The sequence below is a fragment of the Kogia breviceps genome, chromosome 5, assembly GCF_026419965.1.
Source record: "Kogia breviceps isolate mKogBre1 chromosome 5, mKogBre1 haplotype 1, whole genome shotgun sequence".
NCBI classification, from domain to species: domain Eukaryota; kingdom Metazoa; phylum Chordata; class Mammalia; order Artiodactyla; family Physeteridae; genus Kogia; species Kogia breviceps.
The window spans coordinates 8,746,952-8,772,978 of record NC_081314.1 but is presented as its reverse complement, the minus strand read 5'-3'; the positions used below and the strand labels follow the sequence as shown (position 1 = coordinate 8,772,978).

General features: G+C 38.7%; 1 protein-coding gene across 6 annotated transcripts in view; it reads right to left on the bottom strand.

Moving 5' to 3' along the window:
- Nucleotides 1-20,455: 20,455 nt before the first annotated feature.
- LOC131757092 (phospholipid scramblase 4-like) overlaps nt 20,456-26,027 on the bottom strand; it is a 38,258-nt gene continuing 32,686 nt past the window's right edge. For 4 of the 6 annotated variants that reach the window (XM_067033610.1, XM_059064289.2, XM_067033612.1 and 1 more), the window contains 3 exons: nt 24,959-25,120; nt 23,454-23,612; nt 20,468-22,537 (listed from right to left, as the gene is read on the bottom strand). In XM_067033610.1, coding sequence (XP_066889711.1) covers nt 22,484-22,537; nt 23,454-23,612; nt 24,959-25,120 — 375 coding nt within the window. In that variant the 3' untranslated portion in view covers nt 20,468-22,483. Of the gene's footprint in view, nt 22,538-23,453; nt 23,613-24,958; nt 25,121-26,027 lie in introns of all 6 variants that reach the window. The other 2 variants (XM_067033613.1, XM_067033609.1) reach the window with 2 other exon arrangements.

The following is a 26,027-nucleotide window of genomic DNA, read 5'->3' as shown; positions in this document are numbered from 1 at the left end:
AGCCGGGCCTGATTCATGTTTGTATTTCTCACAGTCCTGGCATAAAGCCTTGAAAACTGCTGGCGTGCCATAAATATCTGATGAATGAATGAGTACATTTATTATTTTCTCCCTTTCTATCACATGCAGAAATCTAATTCATTGGCCCCCTTTTCTAACCCAGGTTTCACTAGTTGATATATTTGTATTTTACTTACTATACTCGGAATAGTAAAACAGGACATTGACTTTTCATACATAATTTTAACCACCTCAGATCCAAAGACTATCATAGTTGCACTTCCCTGTTCTTAATTGCTCTTTTCTTTTGCATCATTATATATGAATCTCCACTTCTCCACATCTTTTTGGTCAGATGCTAGGAAGCTGATATTAACCCTGTCAACATGTATCATTTTGGGAAGAGCGATACATGTACTTTTTCAGTCCTGTGAGGGGTGTTGGGTTGAACCATACTTTTTTTTTTTCCTGCCATAATCTAAACTTTTATTATAAATGAAAAACAGTGTTAGTTTGAAGTCTTACATTTTAACTTATTGTGAAACTTATCAGAATTTATCACAAAACTGGCATTTAAAAAATATTTAAAGGGCTTCCCTGGTGGCGCAGTGGTTGAGAGTCCGCCTGCCGATGCAGGGGACGCGGGTTCGTGCCCTGGTCCGGGAAGATCCCACGTGCCGCGGAGCGGCTGGGCCCGTGAGCCATGGCCGCTGAGCCTGCGCGTCCGGAGCCTGTGCTCCGCAACGGGAGAGGCCACGACAGTGAGAGGCCCGCGTACCGCAAAAAGAAAAAAAAAAAAAAAAAAAAAAAAAATATATATATATATATATATATATTTAAAAACAAGTGTGATAATTTATCAGGTTTGAAATAATATGTCAGTAAGAATCAAAAATGTTTTCTGTAGGAGTACCTCTCTCATTGGAATCCAAGTGAATGGAAAAACAAGAGGCCGCTTATAGGCAAGTTTACAAAACTATACCTGGTTGATAAAAACTTTTTCTGATTTTAATAATATATATGCCAGTACTTTATAAAGTCTACTAATCTTGACTGGGCTTTATTAATAACACGATGTCATGATGATTTCCTCAGAAGACATTCATTTTCATATCAACTGTTTACTATAAAATATTTGTTGTTTTTCCAGTGTATAGAATTATGGAATTTTTTAAGGACAAAAGTTGCATGTGTTTTGAGGGGCTAAATATGTAAAGTTTAATTTGGGGCCATGGGGATTTATTTAAACATATGCTTGTTTTCTTATTGTATAGATAAGTAGGTCTTGGTGTGCCCCTAGCAATCATTACACATATAATAATATAATTCATTGCAATCATGGGGCTAGAAATTTCAAAAAATGAGTACAGTGTATTGGGTGAAATTTGAAAGAATAGAAGTATTTGAAGAAAGAATTTTTGAATTAGCAATCTTTCTTGTATTTTTAAAATATTTCTCATGTGCCTGTCTCCAAGCCTGAGGAGCAGGACTTGCTATGTGTCTTAGTGCAGAGAAGACCCTTATCAGTACATGACGGCAGCCAGAGATATGCTGAAGAAAGCATTTTAAAATCTGGTTATTCACAGAAATGGAATCATACTGTGGATTCTTTGTGTCTGGCTTCTTTCACTCAACGTAATATTTTTGAGATTCATTCATATGGCTGCCTGAATCAATTGCTCCTTCTTTTGTGTTGCTGGGAATAGAAATCAGAACAGTAGTTGTTGCTGGGGTAGGAGGGGGATTGACTGGAAAGCAAGATGAGAGAATATTCTGTGGCTATGGAAACGTTCTATATCTTAACTAGTGTACTGTTCACATAGGTTATATATTTGATACCGTGTTAAGATTTGTGCATTTCATATATCTATGTAATTATACTTCAATACAACTTAAACTTGATCCAAAGGAATGAGGTGATCTGGAGAGAAATGTTTTAAGGAGGTTTTTATAGATAGTCTGTGCTTGTTTTATCTGTCAATAGAAACGTATTTGTGGTTCCAACTAAACTTCCCTGCTTTATTATTGCTTTCCCTTGAAGAAATAAAATGTGCTAACAGTATTTTAAATCAACAGAGGTAGTTCAAAAGGTCTGGATGAAAACATCTTTTATGAAAACCATTTTGATGCTTTATTAAATGCCAAATATATTAATTCATTTGTGAAGTTTTGAGCATTGTGGACATCCTGAGTGATGGGGCTAGAGTGTGTTGAACTCAACAGAAGTATTCCCAGTCCTCCTGGAACCTCCAAGCTATCAAAGGTGGAAAGAGGAATTACAAGCGTGATAAGTGTCACGAAAGGGGGAAGCACAAAGTGCTTGGAATTGGGTGAGTGTGGGAGGCTAATGTAGCCAGGGAAGACTTTGATGAGAAAATGTTTAAACAAGGACCTGAAGGGTGAGCGGATTTCACTAGATGAAGGAGGAGCTGGGGAGAGGGTGTTCTGGGAATCTGAGGATCACAGGCAGGACAGCAAATATAAATTGCTGACTAGTAATGAGCAAGGGGTGTGGGAGAAGAAATGGACTAGAGAAGGAGAATGGAGTGGGGGTGGGCGGGGCGGAGGGTTCATACTGGCAGAGGAGACAAGATAGAGCATTGAAGCCTACGGTGAAGATTTGGGCTTTGGCCCTTGGTCACCATCAAGAATATCCAAGTTGATATTGTGCTTTTCTCGTCAGTTGTTACTGAGACTTTCATTTGTCCATCTATGAAAGATATCTATGTGGCTTTTTGATGCATCATTTGAAGAAGGGTTTTTGGTCCCATGACAGCGTGAAGAGGTTGTCATTGACATGAGACATAGGTTTTACATTTCCCTGAATCATCACAAGGCTCTGCTGATACAATTTGACATTATCGTTGGTGTCACTAATCTCCTGTGCCGTTGAGCAATAAAACATGTAGCCTCTCCTAGAGGGATGTAGCTGACTGTAAAAAATAGGATGATTCTATTGATATAATAATGAATAAGGTCAACTTTTGTGCCTCGAGGTCTTCTGCTTCTCCACTGAGTTCTCACTGCAAATTGCCTTCTCTCACCTCCTAGCCCCCTTTCTCGTGACAGGCCCAGAGTTATACCAAGGCCTTCCATCTGCTTTGCAGCCTCTAACTCCGAACCAACTTCCCCCATGAAAACATTTTTCAGCATTCTGAAATATGAATTAAGTTGATATAGCATTTTAAATATACTTTCATAGAATTGCTTGAGAAATAGATATGTCATCTTGGGTTGTAACAAAAACAAAGTAGAGCCCACCACGTATTTTTAAAGTTATGTCAGTGCAATTCTGTTTTAGGGAACTTTGCGTGCTAGTTCCAGGAAAAGATTTTTGATCAAGTGTGAATTTTCAACCTTACAAATAGTGTAACTCTTGCCCTACCCTTTTAAACTACAAACTAAATTTGAAATAATCACATTGCTTTTAATCTACGGTAGGACATGCAAAAAGAAGATGGATAGTGACTTTTCTAAAAGAAAAAAAAACCCATTGATTTTCCATGCAGCTTAATAAGATTTACCTAAAATGTCTAACTCCAAGATGTTGTCATTATCTTTCTTATAACAACCATTTCCTCATTTTTCATTCTTCACATGAGCTAAGCACGTATAAAAGAACAAAATTCAATAACAACAAAAAAATTGTTTTTCCATAGGAAGTTTCAGGAATTCAAAAATTTATTTTTAATCATTTGCCAACATAAGACTACATGCTCCCAGGGAGTTTTCTCTCCCATTCCCATAATAGTTTGTAGAGTTCTTTACTTCTTTCCTCAAGATTCAATGCACAATTGCAATCTCAAAAGAATCCTTTGTCTTCTACGTAATAGAAAAAGTAGAAGCCATCAGTGTGAAGGTTTTTGAACTACCTTTCTCCCTATTCCCATTGCTCCGATGAAAGATGTACGTTCATTCATTGACATCACTGACCCTCCCAGGTGGGTCCCTCCACCAGTGCTCTGGGATGAATCACTTCAACTCACTCACATACTGGACCTTATCAATGGCCTTCTCTCCTATACCCGTAACACCTCTCTCTGCACTTTTCCTAAAGCACTTGTATACACTAAAGATTCCATTATAATAAAAGCAAAAGACCCACTTTTTTGGCTCTACATAACCATCCATCCAATTTCTGGACCAGAGACTCTCAAACTTTTTGATTTTAGGAACACCTTACACCCTTAAAAATTATTAAAGGTCTTGAAGGACTGAATGTTTGTTTGTCCCCCCCAAAATTTATTTGTCCATATGCCCAAAGGCTTAATCCCTAACGTGATAGCATTTGGAGGTAGAGCCTTTGGTAGGTAATTAGGTTTAGATGAAGTCATGTGGATGGAACCTCCGTGATTTTAAAAAGACCTATCTTATCCTCTGCCATGTGAAGATACAGCAAAAAGATATTCATCTGCAAACCAGGAAGAGGGTGCTAACCAAACGTGGGTTCTCTTGACACCTTGATCTTGGACTTCTCAGCCTTCAAAACTAAGAGAAATAAATATTTGCTATTTAAGCCACCCAGTCCAAGATATTTTGTTATAGTGGCTCAAATTGCCTAAGACGACTCCCAAAGACCTTTTGGTTATGTAGGTTATAGTCACTGATATTTACCAATTCAAAATTAAAACAAACTTTTTAATAATATTTATTTATTCATTTTAAAGTACAAGTGAAAAAGCTACTATACATAACATAAATAACATATTTTTATGAAAAAAATATATTTTCCATAACACTTTAGTAGGAATAACGGTACATTTCTTTAATATGTGGCTTAATAGAAAACAGCTAGAGTCTCATAGCTTCTTCTACATTCAATGTGTTGTAATGTTTTTGCTTTTTGGTTGAAGTATATGGAGAATATCTAGTCTCACACAAATATGTAGTCTAAAAAGACAGGATTATTGTAACTGACTTTTCATATTCTTCCTTGATGTCACATGAACATTTGAAAAGTAGCAGTTTCTGAAAGATTAGTTGCAAAGTGAAATCTCAAACCATGTCAGTGAACGTTTGGCGCCCTGTTGCATTAAAATCCGTTGGTCTATTTTGCACTTTGAAAGGATCTTTGACCCACATATGATGTTATAACATTGTGCACTGGAAATTTGAAATACATTGGGTGTTTGAGTTATGCAGCTGTTCCCAATACACGATGGAAAATTCACTGCACACTCATTAGAAAATAAGGGTGAAAAAAGTCAAACTTTAATATTATTATGAAAATAGTTTTGACTGTTTCTAGACTGTATGGTCTAGTGGTTAAGAGGGCAGGATCTCACGTCAGACTCCTGGATATGACTATCAGCTCTGCTACCCTGGGAAAAATCTGTACATCCATTTATTATGGGGATAATAAAAATACCTTCATCACTAGGACTGATGTTATATTGAAGTAATATAATACATGTAACATACTGGCACACTGTAAGTAACCAAGAATGATAATTCTTTTCACATTTCTTTTAGTTCCTAATTTTCTCCTGTACTTTCAATTTCTATTCTTGTTCTTTACTTTTACCTTATCTCCTCTTCAGATCTCTGACATTCGTGGTATATGTGACCTTAGGTCAAGCCTGAAGAAAATTCTCAGAAATTAAAATCTTCAGCTAAATCCAAATAGGAGGGCCAGGAGGCAGGATAATGCATGCTTTTTAGGAAATGATAACGTTTCTAGAACTTGGGAGGCAAAGAAAATGAGTCCTTAAATTCCAAGGATCCAAAAGTTTCACAGAGGAAGGAAACAACTTATTAAGGATATTTCCTTATTAAGGAAAGGATATAACATATTAAGAGGAGTCTCTAACAATTCCTAGGGCCTCCTCGGGCATCTCTGTAATAGGAAGCAGAGTTTCTCTTTCAGGTTCCTTGCACTGATGAAACACTTGGGAAAAGCATTATATCAGCCTGAGGAGAATGGTTGCATTTGGCTCCTGGGCCGTTAAAAAAGAAAAAAAAAGGCTGACCAGCTCTTTGTCAGAAGTCTGACTCAAACTGGGTTCAAGTTTCCTGTTCTGGCTGCTATTGCTGTGTAACAGATTACCCTCAAATTTGGCAGTGCATTTTAAAACAGCCATTTTATTAATCTCAAAGATTCTCCTGTAGAGAATTCAGACAGGGCACAGTGTAAACAGCTTGACTCTGCTTCTCCATGTCTGGACCTCAGCTGGAAATATTTGAAGGTGGGGAGAAACCCTACAGAGCTGGGATCAGCTGAGGGCTCATTCACTCTCATTGTTGGTCTCAGCACCTACACGTGGTGTTTCCACGGATCTGAGGTTAACTCACAACATGGCAGCCTCAAGGTAGTCAGACTTGACACAGGGACTCAATATGAGTATTCCAGAAAACAAGTTAGAAACTGCAATGCCTTTTAGGACACAGCGTCATAAGTCACATAGTATCACTCTCACCATCCTGGATTGGTTGAAACAGTCTATCACAAGACTGCCTGTATCCAAGGGGAGAGGACATAGACCCCACCACTCACTAGGACTAGTGTCAAAGAATTTTGTGACAATGTTTTAAAACTGCTTGAGTTCCAGGCAAGGAAGCTATTCTTTGGAGTTTAAGGTAAAGAATGTCTAACCCTGTGAGCTTGGACCCAGGGCAGAAGAATGAACAGGAGCGGCTTCAGAGCCCAGTGAGTGAGAGGTAGACTTGGACAGCTTGGAACTTGGCTGGATTGGGCTTGAGAAGAATCAAGGGTTCTTTGGATGCAGAGCTGGGTGTGAGGAGTTTGAATGAGAAAGCTTGGTGAGGTAAATGGGAAAATAGCGTAGAAATAAAATAAACGTCACTCATAATCCACTCATCACCTAGAAGTGACCAGAGTTTACATTCTGATGTGTTTCTTTCAGTGTTATGTCTGCATGTATGTGAGTGAGAATGTTTATGAGTTGTGTGAGTCTGTGTGTGCATACACGTGTGTGTACGTATAATGTGTTGTATTTTTATTATTATTATTATTATTATTGTGTGTGTGTGTGCTAGGCGGGCCTCTCACTGTTGTGGCCTCTCCCGTCGCGGAGCACAGGCTCCGGACGCGCAGGCCCAGCGGCCATGGCTCACAGGCCCAGCCGCTCCGCGGCACGTGGGATCTTCCCAGACCGGGGCACGAACCCGTGTCCCCTGCATTGGCAGGCGGATTCTCAACCACTGCGCCACCAGGGAAGCCCAATGTGTTGTATTTTTAAGCAAAAAACTTCTTTTTTTTCTTATGGCCAATGAATATGTCCAAAAAAGTAGTGTCTCATTCAAAGTAGCCATCATGGCCAGAGACGCAATTATTCTAATGATGCTGTTCTCATTCACACCCTTTTAAATTCCTCTTTTAAAACTATCTTCACAGACACTATCATATTATTTTACCTATATTCAATGGCATTTATTCAACATTCATTAGTCTCTGCTTCTTGTTCGTCACTCGTGTAGGCAGTGAGGATATAGTGATAAGCATGACATACAAAACTCCTGCCTTCTCAGTAATTATTATAAACAAAAAATAATATTTCTGATGGTGTTGGGTGCCAACAAGGAGAGAGTGAATTTGGGGGACTTAGAAATATTTTAGATAGGGGACTAGGGCGTGCCTTTCTGAGGAGGTGAACTGTGAAGACAAGGAAAAAGCAAACTTAAGATCTGGGAAGAATGATCCAGAGCCCGGAGAGGAAACACAGTTTGCTTTTTGACATGTGGATAAATGGAAAGCTACTGCAGCGTTTTCAGAAGGTAGTAACTTAATTTGGATAATCTTTTGAGAGTAGATTTGAGATAAGTAGGTGAATGTCGTCAGTGAGTCTTTGGAGTCATAGAGTTTATGTACAGACTGAGTTTTGTAGTTCGGGAAGTCATCTCCAAGGGATGATTTTCAAAACTGTGTTAGCAACAGAGACCATAGAAGGCTCCCCACACGAGCCTTGCCCTCACTGAGTCCATACAGAGTAAATATATCATTAACAATGGATGTATATATCTGTTGTTGTTGTTTTTTTGTGGTACGCGGGCCTCTCACTGTTGCGGCCTTTCCCGCTGCGGAGCGCAGGCTCCGGACGCGCAGGCTCAGCGGCCATGGCTCACGGGCCCAGCCGCTCCGCGGCACGTGGGATCTTCCCGGACCGGGGCACGAACCCGCGTCCCCTGCATCGGCAGGCGGACTCTCAACCACTGCGCCACCAGGGGGAAGCCCTATATCTGTTGTTATATACATTGTGTATATACAGTGGAAGTATATACCATTGTAAATGAGATATATGAATATATATAATGAGGGCAGATATGTTTAATAAAGAATTTAGTGTAAAGGACTGAACATGTAAATTATACGTAGCTAGATAATATGGTTACTTATATTACTTTTTAAATTTTTTTCTATTTGGGAGGATTTAAATATACTGTTTGATTTTTTTTTATTCTTCATGAAAACTGTAATAGTATACTTGACTCCAGAGCTTGTCCAAATGATCACATGTTCAAACTTAGAGGAGCCAGATGTAACGCAGTTTCCTTGAACTCTAAAAACAGAAATGATTCTGGTTCATCAGGGAAACTTAACCTAGCTAATCTATTTAAGTATATAGAGACATGGCATCCAGACACATTGTTTCCATCTCACTGACTTCACCAGTCAGACTTTGGGATCTTCCCGTAAGTTTGTCTGTGACTCATCCTTGGTTCAGATGACTTAATGCTTCCAGCTAACCAAGGGAAGGGAACACGATCATTTAACAAATCCATGATCCCCAGTTAGGATGCCAGGAGCCTCTGAAGAAACTAACCTTGTGGCTTTGGCACTTTTCATCTTTTCTTTTTCTCTTAAAACAATCCAGCTTACAGTTGGCCTACTAACTGGCATTTCTTTCATCCCTTGTGGGTATTTCTGGACAAGTTTGCTTTGATATCTCATAACAGACTACACAAGAGCCTGGCTAAGTTTCCTCATATATATACAGCAAAACAAGCCCTTCTTTTCTTGTACTTAGTAAAAATGCTGATGTGTGAAAAAGTCCAATTTTACACACATACATTGTCTCACTGAAATTCTCACAATAACAGTTATCAAGTTAGGCATTATTATTATTATTTTTTTTTTTTTTTTGCAGTACGCGGGCCTCTCACTGTCGTGGCCTCTCCCGTTGCGTAGCACAGGCTCCGGACGCGCATGCGCAGCGGCCATGGTTCACTGGCCCAGCTGCTCCGCGGCACGTGGGATCTTCCCGGACCGGGGCACGAACCCGCGTCCCCTGCATCGGCAGGCGGACTCTCAACCACTGCGCCACCAGGGAAGCCCCCATATGGTTTTAATTTTACAGATACAGAAGTGGTGAAGCACAAGAGCTTCATTTCAAGCCTAGTGTCACTTAGTTAGCAAGGGCGGCTGCTGAACATGGAGCAAAGTCTGGGCCCCGCAAAGTCTAGTACATTCTTTCTGATACATCACGTGTCTCTGCAGAAAACACCCAATACTTACCTGATACAAGCTTCCCCACCCCTACCTGAATATTAGACATTGAATACAATTTAAACTTTCTTGTTTTCTTATCATGTATTTGTTATCTATAGCTGCGATTTGTGTGGTTAACGGACAATTCTAGACAATGAAATTTTCAAGTTGGCAGAGATAATAGCCTTTCTTTCTCTTCAACAGACCCCGGTGACTGAAGGTGACTCTGTGGTTTATGTTGAAACTGACACTGAAAGCAGCAGTTAGCTGATAAATTTACCCAAATCCCTAGTTCAACACTGACAGGCTATATACCCTGAAGCTTACATTTCCACATGAATTTTAAAAGCGGGATGACACCTAAAGAAAGGTTTCTAATAGCTCTGCACACGCACACGCGCACACACACACACACTGGTCAACCCCTCGGAACATTTTCTTGGTTTAGTACCTTTTTTGCGTGGCTCAGATAAAAGATTAGCAACATCTGAAAGTAGGTTGATTTAGTTGGTTGGTTGGAAGGAGGAAAGATTGAGGGTGGTGGGGGAGTGACAGGAGTAACTTGCTTATGTATTAAGTTGGGTGGGGAATCCAGCAAAGAAACTGAGCCAGTTGTTATAAAACGTGGGACTACTGGGTAAAGGGGTGAATAAAAAAGACTTTTTGGCTGTTTTACCGGGCATTAGCAACGAGATCTCTCTTTGCTTTCTCAACCTCTTTAAAGATCCTTTACATACAGAGAAAGTCTACATGGCTCTTTTGTGGTTTTTGGAGTAGCATTTGTTTTGTTGGTAGGAGTGCCAGATTTCACAAGTGAAAATACAGAAAGCCCAGTTAAATGTGAGTTTCGCGTAAGCACTGAATAATTTGTGTGTGTGCAAGTCTCAAATATTGCATGGGATAATCTTTTACTAAAAATTGATATTTGCAATTCAAATTTAACTGAGCATCCTGTCTTTTGTCTAGCAACCCTATTAGTTTGGCTAAGACATGGATACAAATAGGAAGGTTTCTTTTATGGGCTTATATACAAATTGGAAGGAAGTTTCCTGGAGGCTTGCAGGCTGTAACAACTGTTTCCAGGCTTGGCTGCACACATTAGAGTCACCCAAGGAACTTCAGGTTCTGGTCCAGTTCTTTCAGATTCAGCCAGGGTACAGAATTTTTCAAAGCATCCCAGGTGACACTGGAATAGCAAGAAGCTGGTGACTGACATCCAGTGATTCTCATCCTGTACTATACAAAACAGAAGTCTAAGGGAAATTTTGAAAGCACTCGTGCCTGGATCCTACCCCAGAGCAATTAAATCAGTGTCTGGGGGGCGGGGCAGGCCCCCTACAGTGCAATTAAGGAAAAGTAAATCTCAGTGTTCCTTCAGCATTAGGAAGCCCTAAATTATAGCCTAAAATATGACATCCTAGAGACAGCCAGCTATAGAAAACTTTTTAAAGTTTATTTTTAATTTTCTAAATTATGAAAAAATTATAATAAAAACTTATTATAATAAATCTAAGAAATAAAATAGCATCTAAAATAAAGATGAACTTCCCCAATTCTACTTCCCAGAGGTATCCACTATTAAAAGCTTGATCTGTTTTGCCAGCCTTCAGGAAGGAGGAATCAATGAGAGGCAAGTGATATGTGTCATTTATCTTTTAAAGAAGTTGCCAGACTTCACATTTAATGGACCAGAATTTTGCCATGTCACCATGTCAAGGAAATATTATGTGTATTCAAGGCTTCACTGTGAATCAGTGAAATTAGAAGCTAAAATATAAGGGAAGAAGGTGAGAGGAGACTTGAGGGGACAGAACCACCTCTACCGCAGTAATTCTCCACTCCTGACGCTCCAAGCGATGGCAGTGGCGCTGGAGAACACTCTTGGCCATTCCCCTTCCCCTCATTTACTTGCCTCAGGGAACAAAGATGACTTACCCAGCTAGTGAGTTCAAAAGAAGGAACGGGACATAAGCAGTTCCTTGTTTTTGCCTCTCTCTGGGGAGGCAGCCTGACATTCCCAGCTCTCCTACAGGGTAAGTTTTATAGGTGCAAGTTTCCACTAAGGACCCCTCCTGTCTTCCAGCTCTGCCTGAGACAGGAAAGGTAACTGATTCTATACCACTCTGTAAACCTACTGTTGCCAGAGAACCCCCCAATATCCTTAAAACAGCCTTTACGAGGATAAAAATAATTTGTGCTTCCCTCCCTTGTCTACCTCGCAATTAATTTCATTCAGAAGATAAATCTTTCAAAACACCAGCAATATAAATACAGTTTCCCTTTAAAAGTTACAGAGCTATCAGTGAAGGAAATGGCATAAACTCTTCCTGATTTCCACATCCAGGCAAGTCCTGTGGCCTTATCTCAAGCATGTGCCATGAACATGTTGTAAACAGATATGCACAAAGCCCTATAGAATGGGGAGAGATACACAAACACAGAAAACAGAGAGAAAAATAGAAATGGCCTAACTAGGAGAAAAAATGGTAGCAAAGCAACTTAAGGGGATAAAATAAGACACTGAGCATTGCCAGAAATAATCCTCGTTGCTGACTCTTACCCCATCTACCAGATCCCTGAATAAAATATTCCCATATCCTCAGCCACGTCATACGTTCCATGTCATCTGATGGGCCAGCAGGCAGACCAGGACACATCCAGGCAAGAGTTGTGTTCAACTGTCCATTTGTCTGTACTTCCATTTCCCTATGCAGGGTAGTGCTATGATTGTCTTTGCACAACTGATACTCCATTTTGAACCAGCAATTATATTTCTTCAAAGCAGGAAAACCTATCAAACAATGAATAAACTTTTACCAAAAAATCTAAATACATATTTTAATAAGGAAATTGAACTCAGATGTGAGTGGTGACTATAAAAGGTATCAATTGTATCAGCGGATAAATGGATAAATAAATAAAGTAACCCTCTATGTTACCCATGACATAAACATTTTAAATGCTTTTGTTGTTTTTGTAACATTGTAATTTAGTTTCTCCTGTGTAGTTAGAAGACCTCTGTGAAATTAGTATGGTGTATTGAAGTAGACTGTAGACTGTATAACATGTGCTTAAAAATGAGTTAGAAGATTAGAAAAATTTTAAACTGGGTTTTACCTTTTTTATTGGTTAAAATTCTGGTGTTAAGAAAAATGTTGCATTAAAATGTTTTAAATCGCTGCTAAATTCTTGGTCTGGTGGAAGGAAATTGGAATAAAGAATGGAAATCTGGGAATTCCCTGGCGGTCCAGTGGTTAGGCCTCGGCACTTTCACGGTGGCGGCACAGGTTCAATCCCTGGTTGGGGAACTAAATCCGGCAAGCCTCGTGGCGCAGCAAAAAAAAAGAATGGACATCCATTTTTACTTCTGGTTCTACTACTAATTCCTGTTATAACTTTGGACACATGACCAGGGCCTCTCTCAATTTCTTCGTTTATATATTAGAATGTAGAGCAGATAGACCTTAATGCCCTTCTAACTCTAAAGTCCTTTGATTCTATTCATTAAAAGTTATAGATTAGTATCAATATATTCCTGACTGAAAAAAATGAGCAGAACGTACTAAAGAAATCCATGAGCTGGTGCTGCCCCCTATAGTAGACTGACAGGTGTAGGGCGTGCTGTAAAACTAGACAAATATTTTGTCATTCTAATTGTGTCTCTCTGGCACCCTCTATGTGCCTATTGCTGCAAAATCAAGAGTTTTTAAAACTGTCTAATTTCTAACTGTTTTTATGTGTTATAAGGAGAAAAATTTAAAAATAAATTGTATTTAATGACTGTTAGCTAAGACAATTTGAACATTCTTTTTAAAAACTGTTCAAGGAAAAGAATGTTCCTGTAATTTCGCCAAATAAATTTATCTAAGTCTGATTTACAGAAGAGCTGGCACCACTTTATTTTTAAGTATAATATTTTTATTAGACCGAGTTAAAAAGTTTTTTTCATTGAAATATAGTTTATTTACAATGTGTTACTTTCAGGTGTACAGTAAAGTGATTCGGTTACATATATTTATAAATGTGCGTGTTTTAGATTCTTTTCCATTAGAGCTGGCACCATTTTAAATGAATCACTCTTTACTGAACAACAGCATTAGAAACATTAAACATATTTAGTGCTGCTGGAGGAGCAGGGTGGCAGTTCGGACTCTCCAGAGAAACAGGTAATGTTGATGTCATTTTTGCACTCTCTCTCTACGCTGACAGCACAGGAGGGCATATGTGGATGTGACACCCTCACACTGCCTTGCTGAGGCTGGCAGGGGTCAAAGGTTGCAGCACCCCCAGGCTCCCTGGCTCGGACCAGTGAACATGAGTTGTGGCATCGTTCTCCCACTCCCTTGCTAAAGCCTGCAGTCATGCACACGAAGGCACCCTCCTGCTGCATCACTGAAGCTGTCTGGCAGGCAGTCAAGGCATTTTCCTACTGCCTCTCTGGCAGTGTGATCTGACTCCAAAAGTAAAGGCAACAAAACAAAAGTAACTAAGTGGCACGACATCGAACTAAAAAGCTTCTGCACAGCAAAGGACACCATCAACAAAATGAAAAGACAACCTACTGCATGAGAGAAAATATTTGCAAATCATATATCCAATAAGCAGTGAATACCCGAAATATACAAAGAACTCATAAAACTCAATCGCAAAAGACCAACAATATAATTTAAAAATGGGCTGAGAATATGAACAGATAATGTTCTAACGAAGACATGCAGATGGGCAACAGGCACATGAAAAGATGTTCAACATCACTAATCACCAGGAAAATGTGAATCAAAACCACAATGAGATATCACCTCACACCCGTCAGAATGGCCATCATCAAAAAGACAAGAAATAACAAGTGTTGGCAAGGATGTGGAGGAAAGGGATCCTTTTGCGCACTATTGGCGGGAATGTAAATTGGTACAGCCACTACGGAAAATGTTGTGGAAGTTCCTCAGAAGAGTAAAAATAGAACTGCCATACAATCCAGCAATTCTACTTCTGGGTATTTACCCGATGAAAACAAAAACACTAATTCAAACAGATACATGTATCCTCATGTTCACTACAGCATTATTTACAATAGCCAAGATATGGAAACAACCTGTCTACTAAAAGATGAATGGATAAAGAAATTGTGGTATATCTGTATATACATGTATCTCTCTCTCTCATTGAGAGATACATGTATATACATGGAATGGATACACATACAATGGAATACTACTCAGCCATAAATAGAAAGAAATCTTGCCATTTGTGAAAATATGGATGGACCTAGGAAGTTATGCTACAGGAAACAGATAAATACTGAATGATTTCCTTTATATGTGGAATCTAAAAACCAAAACAAAAATCATAGGTACAGAGAACAGAATGGTGTATGCCAGAGGGGAAGGGGGTTGAGGAGTGAGCCAAATGGGTGAAAGGGAGTCAAGATGTACACACTTCCACTTACGGAATAAGTCAGTCATGGGGATGGAACGTGCACCATCATGACTATAATCAGTAACATTGCAGAGCATACTTGAAAGGTGCCAAAAAAGCTGATTTTGTATGGTGACAGATGGGAACTAGAGGCACACCTCATTGTATTTCACTTCTCTTTATTGTGCTTGCAGGTACTACGTTTTTTTACACATTGAAGGTTTATGGCAACCTTGTGTAGAGCAAGTCCATCAGTGCCATTTTTTCCAAAAGCATTTGCTCGCTTCATGTCTCTGTGTCACATTTTGGTGATTCTTGCAATTTTTCACACTTTTTCAACATTATTATATTTTGTACGGTGATCTGTGATCAGTGATCTTTGATGTTACTACAACTTGCTAAAGGCTCAAATGACAGCATTTTTTAGCAGTAAACTTTTTTTTTTTTTTTTTTTGTGGTATGCGGGCCTCTCACCGCTGTGGCCTCTCCCGCTGTGGAGCACAGGCTCCGGACGCGCAGGCTCAGCGGCCATGGCTCACGGGCTTAGTTGCTCCGCGGCATGTGGGATCCTCCCGGACCGGGGCACGAACCCGTGACCCCTGCATCGGCAGGCGGATTCTCAACCACTGCGCCACCAGGGAAGCCCCAGCAGTAAACTATTTTTAAATTAAGGTCTGTACTGTTTTCTTTTAGACATAATGCTATTTTACACTTAACAGACTACAGTATAGTATTCACATAACTTTTACATGGACTGGGAAACAGAAAATAAATTGTGTGAAACACTTTATCGCAATATTTGCTTTACTGTGGTGGTCTGGAACCGAGCCCGCAATATCCCAAGGTATGCCTGTAGATTTATTGTGGTGATCATTTCACAGTATACAATTATCAAATCATTGTGTTGTACAACTGAAACCAATATAATGTTATATGCCAATTTTACATCAATAAATTTTAGATAACAAATGTTCATTGAGCATCTTAAATGTACAACTGTCTTGAGCTCTATGTTTACTGTAATAAACCATCAATCCCCGCTTTGTTTGATGAAAATACACTAAATTGACCATTTCAGTTACATTCACCATGTATTCAGTTTGCCAACACACTGTAAAATGCATCCTACTCATCTCCAGCCGTGCCAGGAAGTTTACCTGAGCTTATGACACAACCAGCCAGCCTGACTGTCTGATTAAATGGGACAGAAATATATCACCCAACACTTTAGATTGTGCTAGTGACATGGCCTCTATTGAATATGCCAACATCCCATTGAGCACATGTCCACCCTGGTCCTCAAAGACATGTATTTTGTTTAAAAATCTGTCTCATCCACTAGCCTGTGAGCCCCTGAGAGTAGTAATTATGTACTTTTCACATTTGTGCTTCCCTCTGCTTCAGAAATAGCTCAGTATCTGAATTTAGAAGATGCTCAATAAAGTAATGATTGATAGAGTGAAATAGTGGAGAGGATGTTAAAACTTTTTACAGGCTACTATAACAAATATTGCAAAAATATATCCACTGACTTTATTGTTATTCACTAGGCAGAGGTGAATGCCTACCGTGTGCTATTACTAACCATGCTACGTATAATCATGTAGCATAGTATGCTGTCTCACTCTGACTACACTTGGAATGTATCATTCTGTTTTTCTCTTTTCTGGGTTTTACAATTTAGGAAGCTAGAGGCAAATGGGAAATGTATTCTGCAATGGTAGACCAACTTATGGGAATAGATCCATTTTAAATATTAGCTGTCACCAGCCAAAAAGCTGAATTTGGTATTTGTTGATTAAAATCCAGACCAATGGGTTTCCCACGCTTGCATCTTTCAGTATAAATGACATTAAACCTTGACTACTGGGGGGAAAAAGGACTGAAAAGTAGCCAGCAGTCCCATCAGAGGCAGGATGACATTCCCCAGAATCACTGCTTATTCTAGAGTTGAGCTTAATTTAACATCTAGCTGTTTGGAAAATTCAGCTAGTAAATTAGTCTAGTAACCAGATTTATTTATAAAATTTCTGGGAAATCTGTCATTAATAAAAAAAAAATGTTTGAAATGTACCCTTCACCAACAGTTACAAATTCTAGCAGCTTTTCTGCATGATATACTGGCATTGAAATCATACTTAAAATTTAAATGTGTCTTAAATAAGTGAATCACAAATAAGCACTTATAAATAACTTGGTTATATCAGAAAGCTAGTTACTCCTACAAAGTCTAAAGTCTTATATTGTCCAAGTCAGCTATGGGTGAGATGCAAGGTGTGATTTATCCTGAGGCAAATTGTTCTCCAGCTGTGAACCTGTGAAACCAAACAAGTTGTGTGCTTCCAAAATACAATGGTGGGGCAGGCATAGGATAGACATCTCCATTCCAAAAGGGTAAAACAGGAAAGAATAAAGGAGGACAGTTCCCAGGTATGTCCAAGACCGAAAAGGACAAACAACGTTAAACCTTAAGGCTCAAGGATCTGCCTTCTAGACCCACTGGGATGGCAATATCACACCAGGGCTCAGCAGGAAGGCCTGTAGCGACTCTCTGCCTGGGCTCCATGGCTCTCTGGGTCTGGGGTCCTTGGCCCATGAGTCTCCCAGGTGGCCCCATCCTCTGAAATTTAGGTAAAGGCAGCCATGCCCCACCAGACCTGTGCCAATGGAGACAGGGTCGTATGGTCATCACCAAAGTTTGCTGCCTGTGCCCTTTGGAAGGGCAACCACTGAGGCCCATGCTACACTGGGGGTCTACCTCTGAGAGCTTCATTTGGGGTGTTGGAGGAGTGTGGCAAAGACTACAGAGATCAGAGCCCTGCATTTGAGATGGCACCATACAGCTGGCACAAAGGTCTCACAGGTGCTGGTGGTCCCTTCTTTGAACGACTCTGCTCCCCAGGCCCTTGCACTCAGGGCCTGTGATGGGAGTGGCAGCTCTGTTGATCTCTGAATCCCCTTTGGGGGTCATTCTTCATTGTCTTGGAGAATAGTGCCTGGCTTCTGATCAGATGGCTGATCCATACTAATCTCCTTATCAGTCACTTGACCATGCTTTAGTGTTCTCATTTTTTGCAATATGGATAGGCTGAGAATTTTCCTAATCTTAAGTTCTGCTTCCTAGTCTTGAGGGAAAAAAATGGAGCTGGAAGAATCAGACTCCCTGACTTCAGACTATACTACAAAGCTACAGTAATCAAGACAATATGGTACTGGCACAAAAACAGGAATATAGATCTATGGAACAGGATAGAAAGCCCAGAGATAAACCCACGCACCTATGGTCAACTAATCTATGACAAAGGAAGCAAGGATATACAATGGAGAAAAGACAGTCTCTTCAATAAATGGTGCTGGGAGAACTGGACAGCTACATGTAAAAGAATAAAATTAGAACACTCTCTAACACCATATACAAAAATAAACTCAAAATGGACTAGACACCTTAATGTAAGACTGGAGACTATAAAACTCTTAGAGGGGGCTTCCCTGGTGGCGCAGTGGTTGAGAATCCGCCTGCCGATGCAGGAGACACGGGTTCGTGCCCTGGTCCGGGAAGATCCCACATGCCGCGGAGCAACTAAGCCCGTGAACCATGGCCACTAGGCCTGCGCGTCCGGAGCCTGTGCTCCGCAACGGGAGAGGCCACAACAGTGAGAGGCTCACATACCACAAAAAAAAAAAAAAAAAAAAAAAAACTCTTAGAGGAAAACATAGGACGAACACTCTTTGACATAAATCACAGCAAGATCCTTTTTGATCCACCTCCTAGAGTAATAGAAATAAAAACAAAAATAAATAAATGGGACCTAATGAAACTTAAAACCGTTTGCAAAGCAAAGGAAACTACAAACAAGACAAAAACACAACCCTCAGAATGGGAGAAAATATTTGCCAACGAATCAACAAAGGATTAATCACCAAAATATATAAACAGCTCATGCAGTTCAATATTAAAAAAACAAACAACCCAATCAAAAAATAGGCAAAAGAACTAAATAGACATACAGATGGCCAAGAAGCACATGAAAAGCTGCTCAACATCACTAACTATTAGAGAAATGCAAATCAAAACTACAATGAGGTATCACCTCACACCAGTTAGAATGGGCATCATCAGAAAATCTACAAACAACAAAATCTACAAACACAACAAAGAGAGGTTGTGGAGAAAAGGGAACCCTCTTGCACTGTTGGTGGGAATGTAAATTGATACAGCCACTATGGAGAACAGTACGGAGGTTCCTTAAAAAACTAAAAATAGAGTTATCATATGACCCAGCAATCCCACTACTGGGCATATACCCAGAGAAAACCATAATTCAAAAAGACACATGCACCCCAATGTTCATTGCATTAGTATTTACAATAGCCAGGTTATTGGAGCAACCTAAATGTCCATCAACAGACGAATGGATAAAGAAGAAGTGGTACATATATACAATGGAATATTATTCAGCCATAAAAAGGAACGACATTGGGTCATTTGTAGAGACGTGGATGGATCTAGAGACTGTGATACAGAGTGAAATAAGTCAGAAAGAGGAAAACAAATATCGTATATTAATGCATATATGTAGAACCTAGAAAAATGGTACAGATAAACCAGTTTGCAGGGCAGAAATAGAGACACAGATGTAGAGAACAAACGTATGGACACCAAGGGGGGAAAGTGGCGGGGGTGGTGGTGGTGAGATGAACTCGGAGATTGTGATTGACATATATACACTAATATGTATAAAATGGATGACTAATAAGAACCTGCTGTATAAAAAAATAAATAAAATAAAATTATAAATAAATAAATAAATTCTGCTTCCTTGTTGCTTAACAATCCCATCTTTATGTACATTCTCTCAGGTTGAATTTTACTGTAAGCAGTCAGGAGGAGCCAAGCTGCACTTCAACACTTTGCTTAGAAATTGTTTCAGCTAGGTATCCCATTTTACCACTTGCAAGTTCTACCTTCCACAAAACACTAGAACATGGACACAATTCTGCCAGAGTTCTTGGCCACTTTACGATAAGGATCACTTCTCCTACAGTTTTCAATAACATGTTCCTCATTTCCATCCTGGTCTTTATTGTCCGTATTTCTACCAATATCCTGTTCATGTTTAATTAGGTATTTTCTAAGAAGATTGAGGTTTTCTCTAGTTTGCCTCTTTTCTTCCTAAGCTCTCATCAGAATTATCTTTAAAATTCTGTTCATGGCAATCTAGGCTTTTACCAGTATGCACCTTAAAACTTCCAGCCTCTATTCCTCACCCAGTGCCAAAGCCAGTGTCACATTTTTACATATTTGTTATGCAGCATCCCCATTTCTCGATACCAATTTCTGTCAGTCTGTTTGGGCTGCTATAACAAAAATACTGCAGACTGAGTGGCTTAAACAACAAACATTTAACTCTGGAGGGTGGGAATTCCAAGATTAAGGCTGGCAGATTATAAGGGCACTAATCCCATTCATGAAGGCTCCACCTACATGACCTATGACCTCCCAAAGGCTCCACTCCAAATACCGTCACACGGGTAATTCATAAACTTGGGGGGGGATACAAACATCCAGTCTATTGCAAAGCCTCAATCACAAGTCAGAAATAAAATAGTGTTTTACTATAAACTATATTATATTTATTTAGAAGCCAAAAACAATATGATGAAACATGAAAACACACACATTTCAGAGAATGGCTTGTTTTGTTAATCAATCTGATTAGTTTTACACCATGAAATATTGTTAAGAAACATAAAAATTATAATATAAACTGTAGTATAAAAATATAAGAAACATAGTATTATTTTCAAAGAAAAATTGTAAGAGACATGTTAATACCACAACTTTAAACAGAAATTTAAAATGTCATGCTAGAAATAATTTTTTCTTATTATTATGCATCAGGTCTTAGAATGTAGGGATGCAGGCAAGTAAAAATGAAAAGTTTATATAGTAAACTTCCTGAATATTATTGTCTGATTTGCTATATCAAATGTCAGACATAATTATAAGAAATAATATCTGTCCATTTAAGACTACAATTGCCTTAGATATAAGGTAATTATTATTTTAGAAACAAGCAGATTTTACATTTTTTTAGAAAGCTAGTAGTAGCATATAAAAATGAACATTAAAAGAAACTGGGTAAAACAACATTTACCATGAAAAGATGAACATAATTTTAAAATGAGGCACCTTTCTTTCACTTCAGTAGGAACTGTGGGTGAAGGCCTTCATCTCATACCAAACACTCACTCTTGCTTCTTTTAATAAAGAGCAGTGGAAGAATACATTCCATTCTATGTACTGGCTGTGTTGAAAGAACACAGTTCATCAAGGTCCAGATAGGAAGCTAAAGTGTAGTAGAGGCAAGTTGATTTATTAGAGTGTATTCACTAATACACTGTGATTTTAACTAGTTAATACAAATAAGTGTAATTTATACTTTTACTATGTTGATCCAAATAATCTTTGCTGATAAGCTATAGATCCCAGAGAAGCAGCACGTTTGCTGTGTTTTATCATTTTCTTTGCATAGATACAGATTTATCATTTAAATAAAAAACAGCAAAACAATATTAAGCAGTGTCTGCATTTGTAATTTTTGCTTTTACAAAGTGCAACACAGAATGTCACATTTCAAAATTTAAAAACAAAACTCCAACTCTTGCAATTTGAACAGCACAGTTCAAATCAGGGATCTTCTTGTAAGAAAAAAAAAAATCATCTCCTCTGTGTCGTATCAAACGAGACACAGGTTCAATAGGCAATCCTAGAGATTCAACCAAAACTATTTTACATGTAAGACATCTATAACCAAGAGAGGTTAAATGTATTAAATACAAGCCTCTCATAAGGGCACTGATGTCTCTAAATTGCTCAGAGATCTAGATTTGTTATTGGCCCTGGTAGTCTGACCCTATCTTCATACAGAGGCAGCTCCTGATTGTGTATGCTAGTAAATGAGGCATGGAAAATATAACCTTATGATATGAAAAACATGTTTTATTTTGTAATAAAATAAAAATTTCCATTGAAACTTTTATGAAGTTTGCAAAATAAGGTTCTGATACATTTGCACAAGTAAAATTTTCCTTGTGCAATAAAACATAGTATTTCTCTCTGCCTTCCATTTTGTTTTTAACAATGAAGAGTATCATTCTTTTCACCTAGAATCAAATTTGTCTTCAATAACTGGACATGTTGATGGAGAGGAGAGGGTCAGAGTTAGAAGCTATATTACTCTATCTCAACAAAGATTGCTCTAAAAAGCCCATCATTTTACTATCAATTAATGTGAAAGCTTTGGGATCCATTTTCCCTCATCTCATTTTAAAGTGTTTTCAAGTTCACTATATATATGTTTACTTGATTAATGGGTCATAACTTTTTCAGGTAAACTCCTAGTCTACCAAGTAGACGGGTAGACAGATACTCAATTGAAACACATGTTTAGATGTGTTCTTGCACTTACACTCTCAGCCTACCTTTCAAAGCTAATGCCCAATAATAATAATCTGCAAGAGCAGATACATATATTTGTGAATAATTGAGGGCTGACTGTAAGCCCAACCAACTTTTCTAAGTTTTTTTCATTAATCAGAATGGCTGATTTGCGGTATCCATCAATTATGAGTGGATGAACGTTGTGGTGGAGAGCTTTCAAAATACATGAAGTCCTGAAATTGGAAAAAGAATTATATGTATAGATAAATATCAAATTAGATAGAGAAATAATTATATAAATAAAGAACGTAAATAGATAATTAGGTGCAATGCACAAAATGTTATTCTTCATAATTTATCAGGTGATCTCATTCCAGTTAAGAATGAATCAAGCTAATAAAATCTTCATGAAGAGAACCTAATATGAAGAACAGCAATTGCAAATCTGAAACTGTGGGTAGTCAATAAGTTTTCTGTCTGGGGTACCGATTAACTAAATTTTCATTGTTGAAAGGAGGAAAAACTTGATAATCAATATTAAAAATGTTAAATATACCAATTGCAATGTGTTAATTAGGTTTTTAAGGTAAATGCCATCAATTTTATTTCTATGCTTTACTTACGAATATAAGCCACTAATCAGACAGGAATACAGCAAGGAAATTGTACCTAATAAATCTAGGATGGTACAACACCAAGGAGTATATTGACAAAGAGGTAATAGATGAAGGGAAAGAACATCAGCTTTAGAGTTATTTTATTTCACTAAGAAATCAAAGAACAGGCATCTTTAAGTAGTGGGAACGATAAGTAACATGAAATGATGACAATGACACCCACTGGATGCCTAGCATCTTTCAAGCACTCTCCTGGCCCCTTTACTCATATGATAGCTAATACTCATAACCCTGAAATATATATATATATATATATATATATATATATATATATATATATATATATATTTCCATTTTACAAATAAGGAAACTGAGGCTTGCAAGTGTTAAACACTCTGCAAGACACTTTGCAAGACATATAACTAGTAAGTGGCAGAGACAGCTTCAAATCTTATTGCCTTTCTACTGAACTACACTGCTTCTCATCAGAACGAATAATTCTCTCAGGATAACTCAGAAGCAAAAGGCTTACAATGAGGAAGCAAGCTCCAAAAATCATGGCTTTCATTGTCACATCCAGGTCTAATGGGAAGTGAATTTCAAAGTGGTCAGCATCGCTCATTGCTGATAACACACCATTCCACTTCCGAGTAATACTACCGATACTGGATACACCATCAAGGGATATGACCTAGAAAGACAAGAATGCGACTTTATGATTGAAAGGTGTTAAACTACATGCTTTATTCTCCTGTTTATAAGCAGTTTACACTGAGGTAGTATAAGTATGGTGCAGGAAATGAATAGAGTTATAATTTCAAATAGGGAATTATGGCCAAGAAGGGCTAAGTGCCTTGCAACTGGTTGACAACCAAGCTGGGGGGTATCTTACAATTCTCAGGCCAGTGTTCTTTCTTCACCCTCAAATGAGTTATTAGGGAAGCCTGTCAAAGGAGGTATGATTTAAACTGACTTCGAAATTCTTTTTCATACAGCAAAGGGTGGGGATTGGGAGGGAGTCTTTCCCAGTCAAGGGAAACATGTTAGCAAAAGCAAGGTGGTATGGTTCTTTTCACTTCACAAAATCCATATGATCACTCAGGCTTTTGTGGGCCCTGTCTTCTTAAAGTATGTCAGAATCCCAAAGGGCTTCAGCTTCTAGAAGGCACTTGCCAGGAGGATAATACCCAAACACTACATTTTGGTGATTAAAATGATCCACACACCCCGCCCTCGAAATCTGGCTTATCTACATTTTCTGTCTGTCTATAATGGCCTTTTAATAAATAAGTAATGGTTGATGATATGGTTATGTAAAATGAGAACTAAGGAAAGTTTATTGGCTGTCATAGAAAATATCTGAATGAGCAATTCTGGATTATCAATTTTGTTGAATTGCGAGGCACTTAGAAAGAACTCTTTAAGAAGTCCAGGAATCTCCTTTGTCACCACTGTTAAGAGTAATAAGCTATCGTTTTGTGGCCATTGAGATGAAGGCAAAACAGAAGGATTTTCCTTCTTCCAGAAAATGTTATAATCCCCTATAAGATTTATCCTTGTTTATCAGTGTCATCTTGTTTCTTGAGGATGCAGACCGACTTCTATCCTGCAAATAAGCAATTTGCACAACCTCAGGGGTGCTCTATTGGTTCTGTGATATGTGGGGCCTTTTCATTACTCAGGACCTATATTCTGTTCCTGGAAATCTTTGGTAAAAATGGTTAGTGAAATACAGCCAAGAATAAAATAGATGGATTAGGTTAGGCTATTTACTCTCAGGTTTAATGTTTTAAATGGTTTCTTCTTACCTTTATCAAACACTGAAATCATGCAAAAGAAGCTCACATTGTGGAAAACATTAAGCAATCCCCTAATGATAATTTGAAAATTTTTCAATGTCAACTGGTTAGTTAACTCCTTCCTCACATTACTTGATTCATTCACACACAAAAATATCATCTAAAAGCACAGCATTCTGAGGGCCGTTAGTAGATGTAGAAAAAAATAGTAGAAACATTGATTTTTATACTTGTTTACCTCAAAAACAGAATCCGAACCACAGCCATAGGTGGAGCATGGCCCCAGCACCCCCATCACATCTTCTTTCTTCTCATTTTGGATGCTGTACACCGCCCTGCACAGGTTCCAGTGTTCGGCGACAAAGCCAATGGTGACGCCGGGAGGACACTGCACCTCCAGCTGCGAATGAAGCAGTGACAGAGGCGAAGGTGCTACATGAATAGGTACACACATACACAGATACACACGACCTAGGCATGTTCCTAACTCATTCAAGAACTAGGGAAACTGTCACTGGGAAAGAGTCTTCCATTGTCCCCAGGCTATTTCTTAGGGTTGTATTTCAGTGAACAGCCTTGAGAGATGAAGTCGTGTTCCCTTTGGGACTAAATTACTGCTCGTTATAAAATGGTCAGTTCTCCAAGCTCCATGTCCCTCAGCTGCATATGTGGCATCTACCTGGGGTCCTCTGAGTCATCCCTGCAGAGCTTGGGGATGAGGGTACCCACGCACACGTGCTGGAGCTCATGCTGCTGACTGTGCTGCAATAAAGTTCTTTGACCATGACCTAGGGGTCTCATGTCTTCTGGCACAATCCATGAAAAAGTAACATGCTAGCTTCTTAGACTGACACCTCAGACATGACCATTGTAATAGGAAATAAAAGAGAAAAGAGGCATTCTGAAAATTGTAGGTCGTGAAGACAACAGAATGTGTGTATAAGTATAGGATGAAGTGGAGAGTCACCTCAAATATAAGACTGTTATTACACAAAGACGATAATGACAAAAGAGTAGGCTATCTGGCAATTGATAATATTCACTGAGCACTAAACTATTTGTCAGGCACTAAGCTAACACAGTTGACATTTATTTACTATATGATCCTCAAAATAACCATCCTATGAGATAGGTACTAATAATATCTCCATTTTATAGGTGAATAAATCAAGGCACAGAGGCTGTAAGTAAATTCTATTGAAAATGCTGGTACTTAACATATAATTAAAATCCCAGTAATCCTAGGAGGTATTTTTTTCTGCCCAGGTAATGTATTAAGAACACTGAGGCTAAAACAGGTTAAGGAA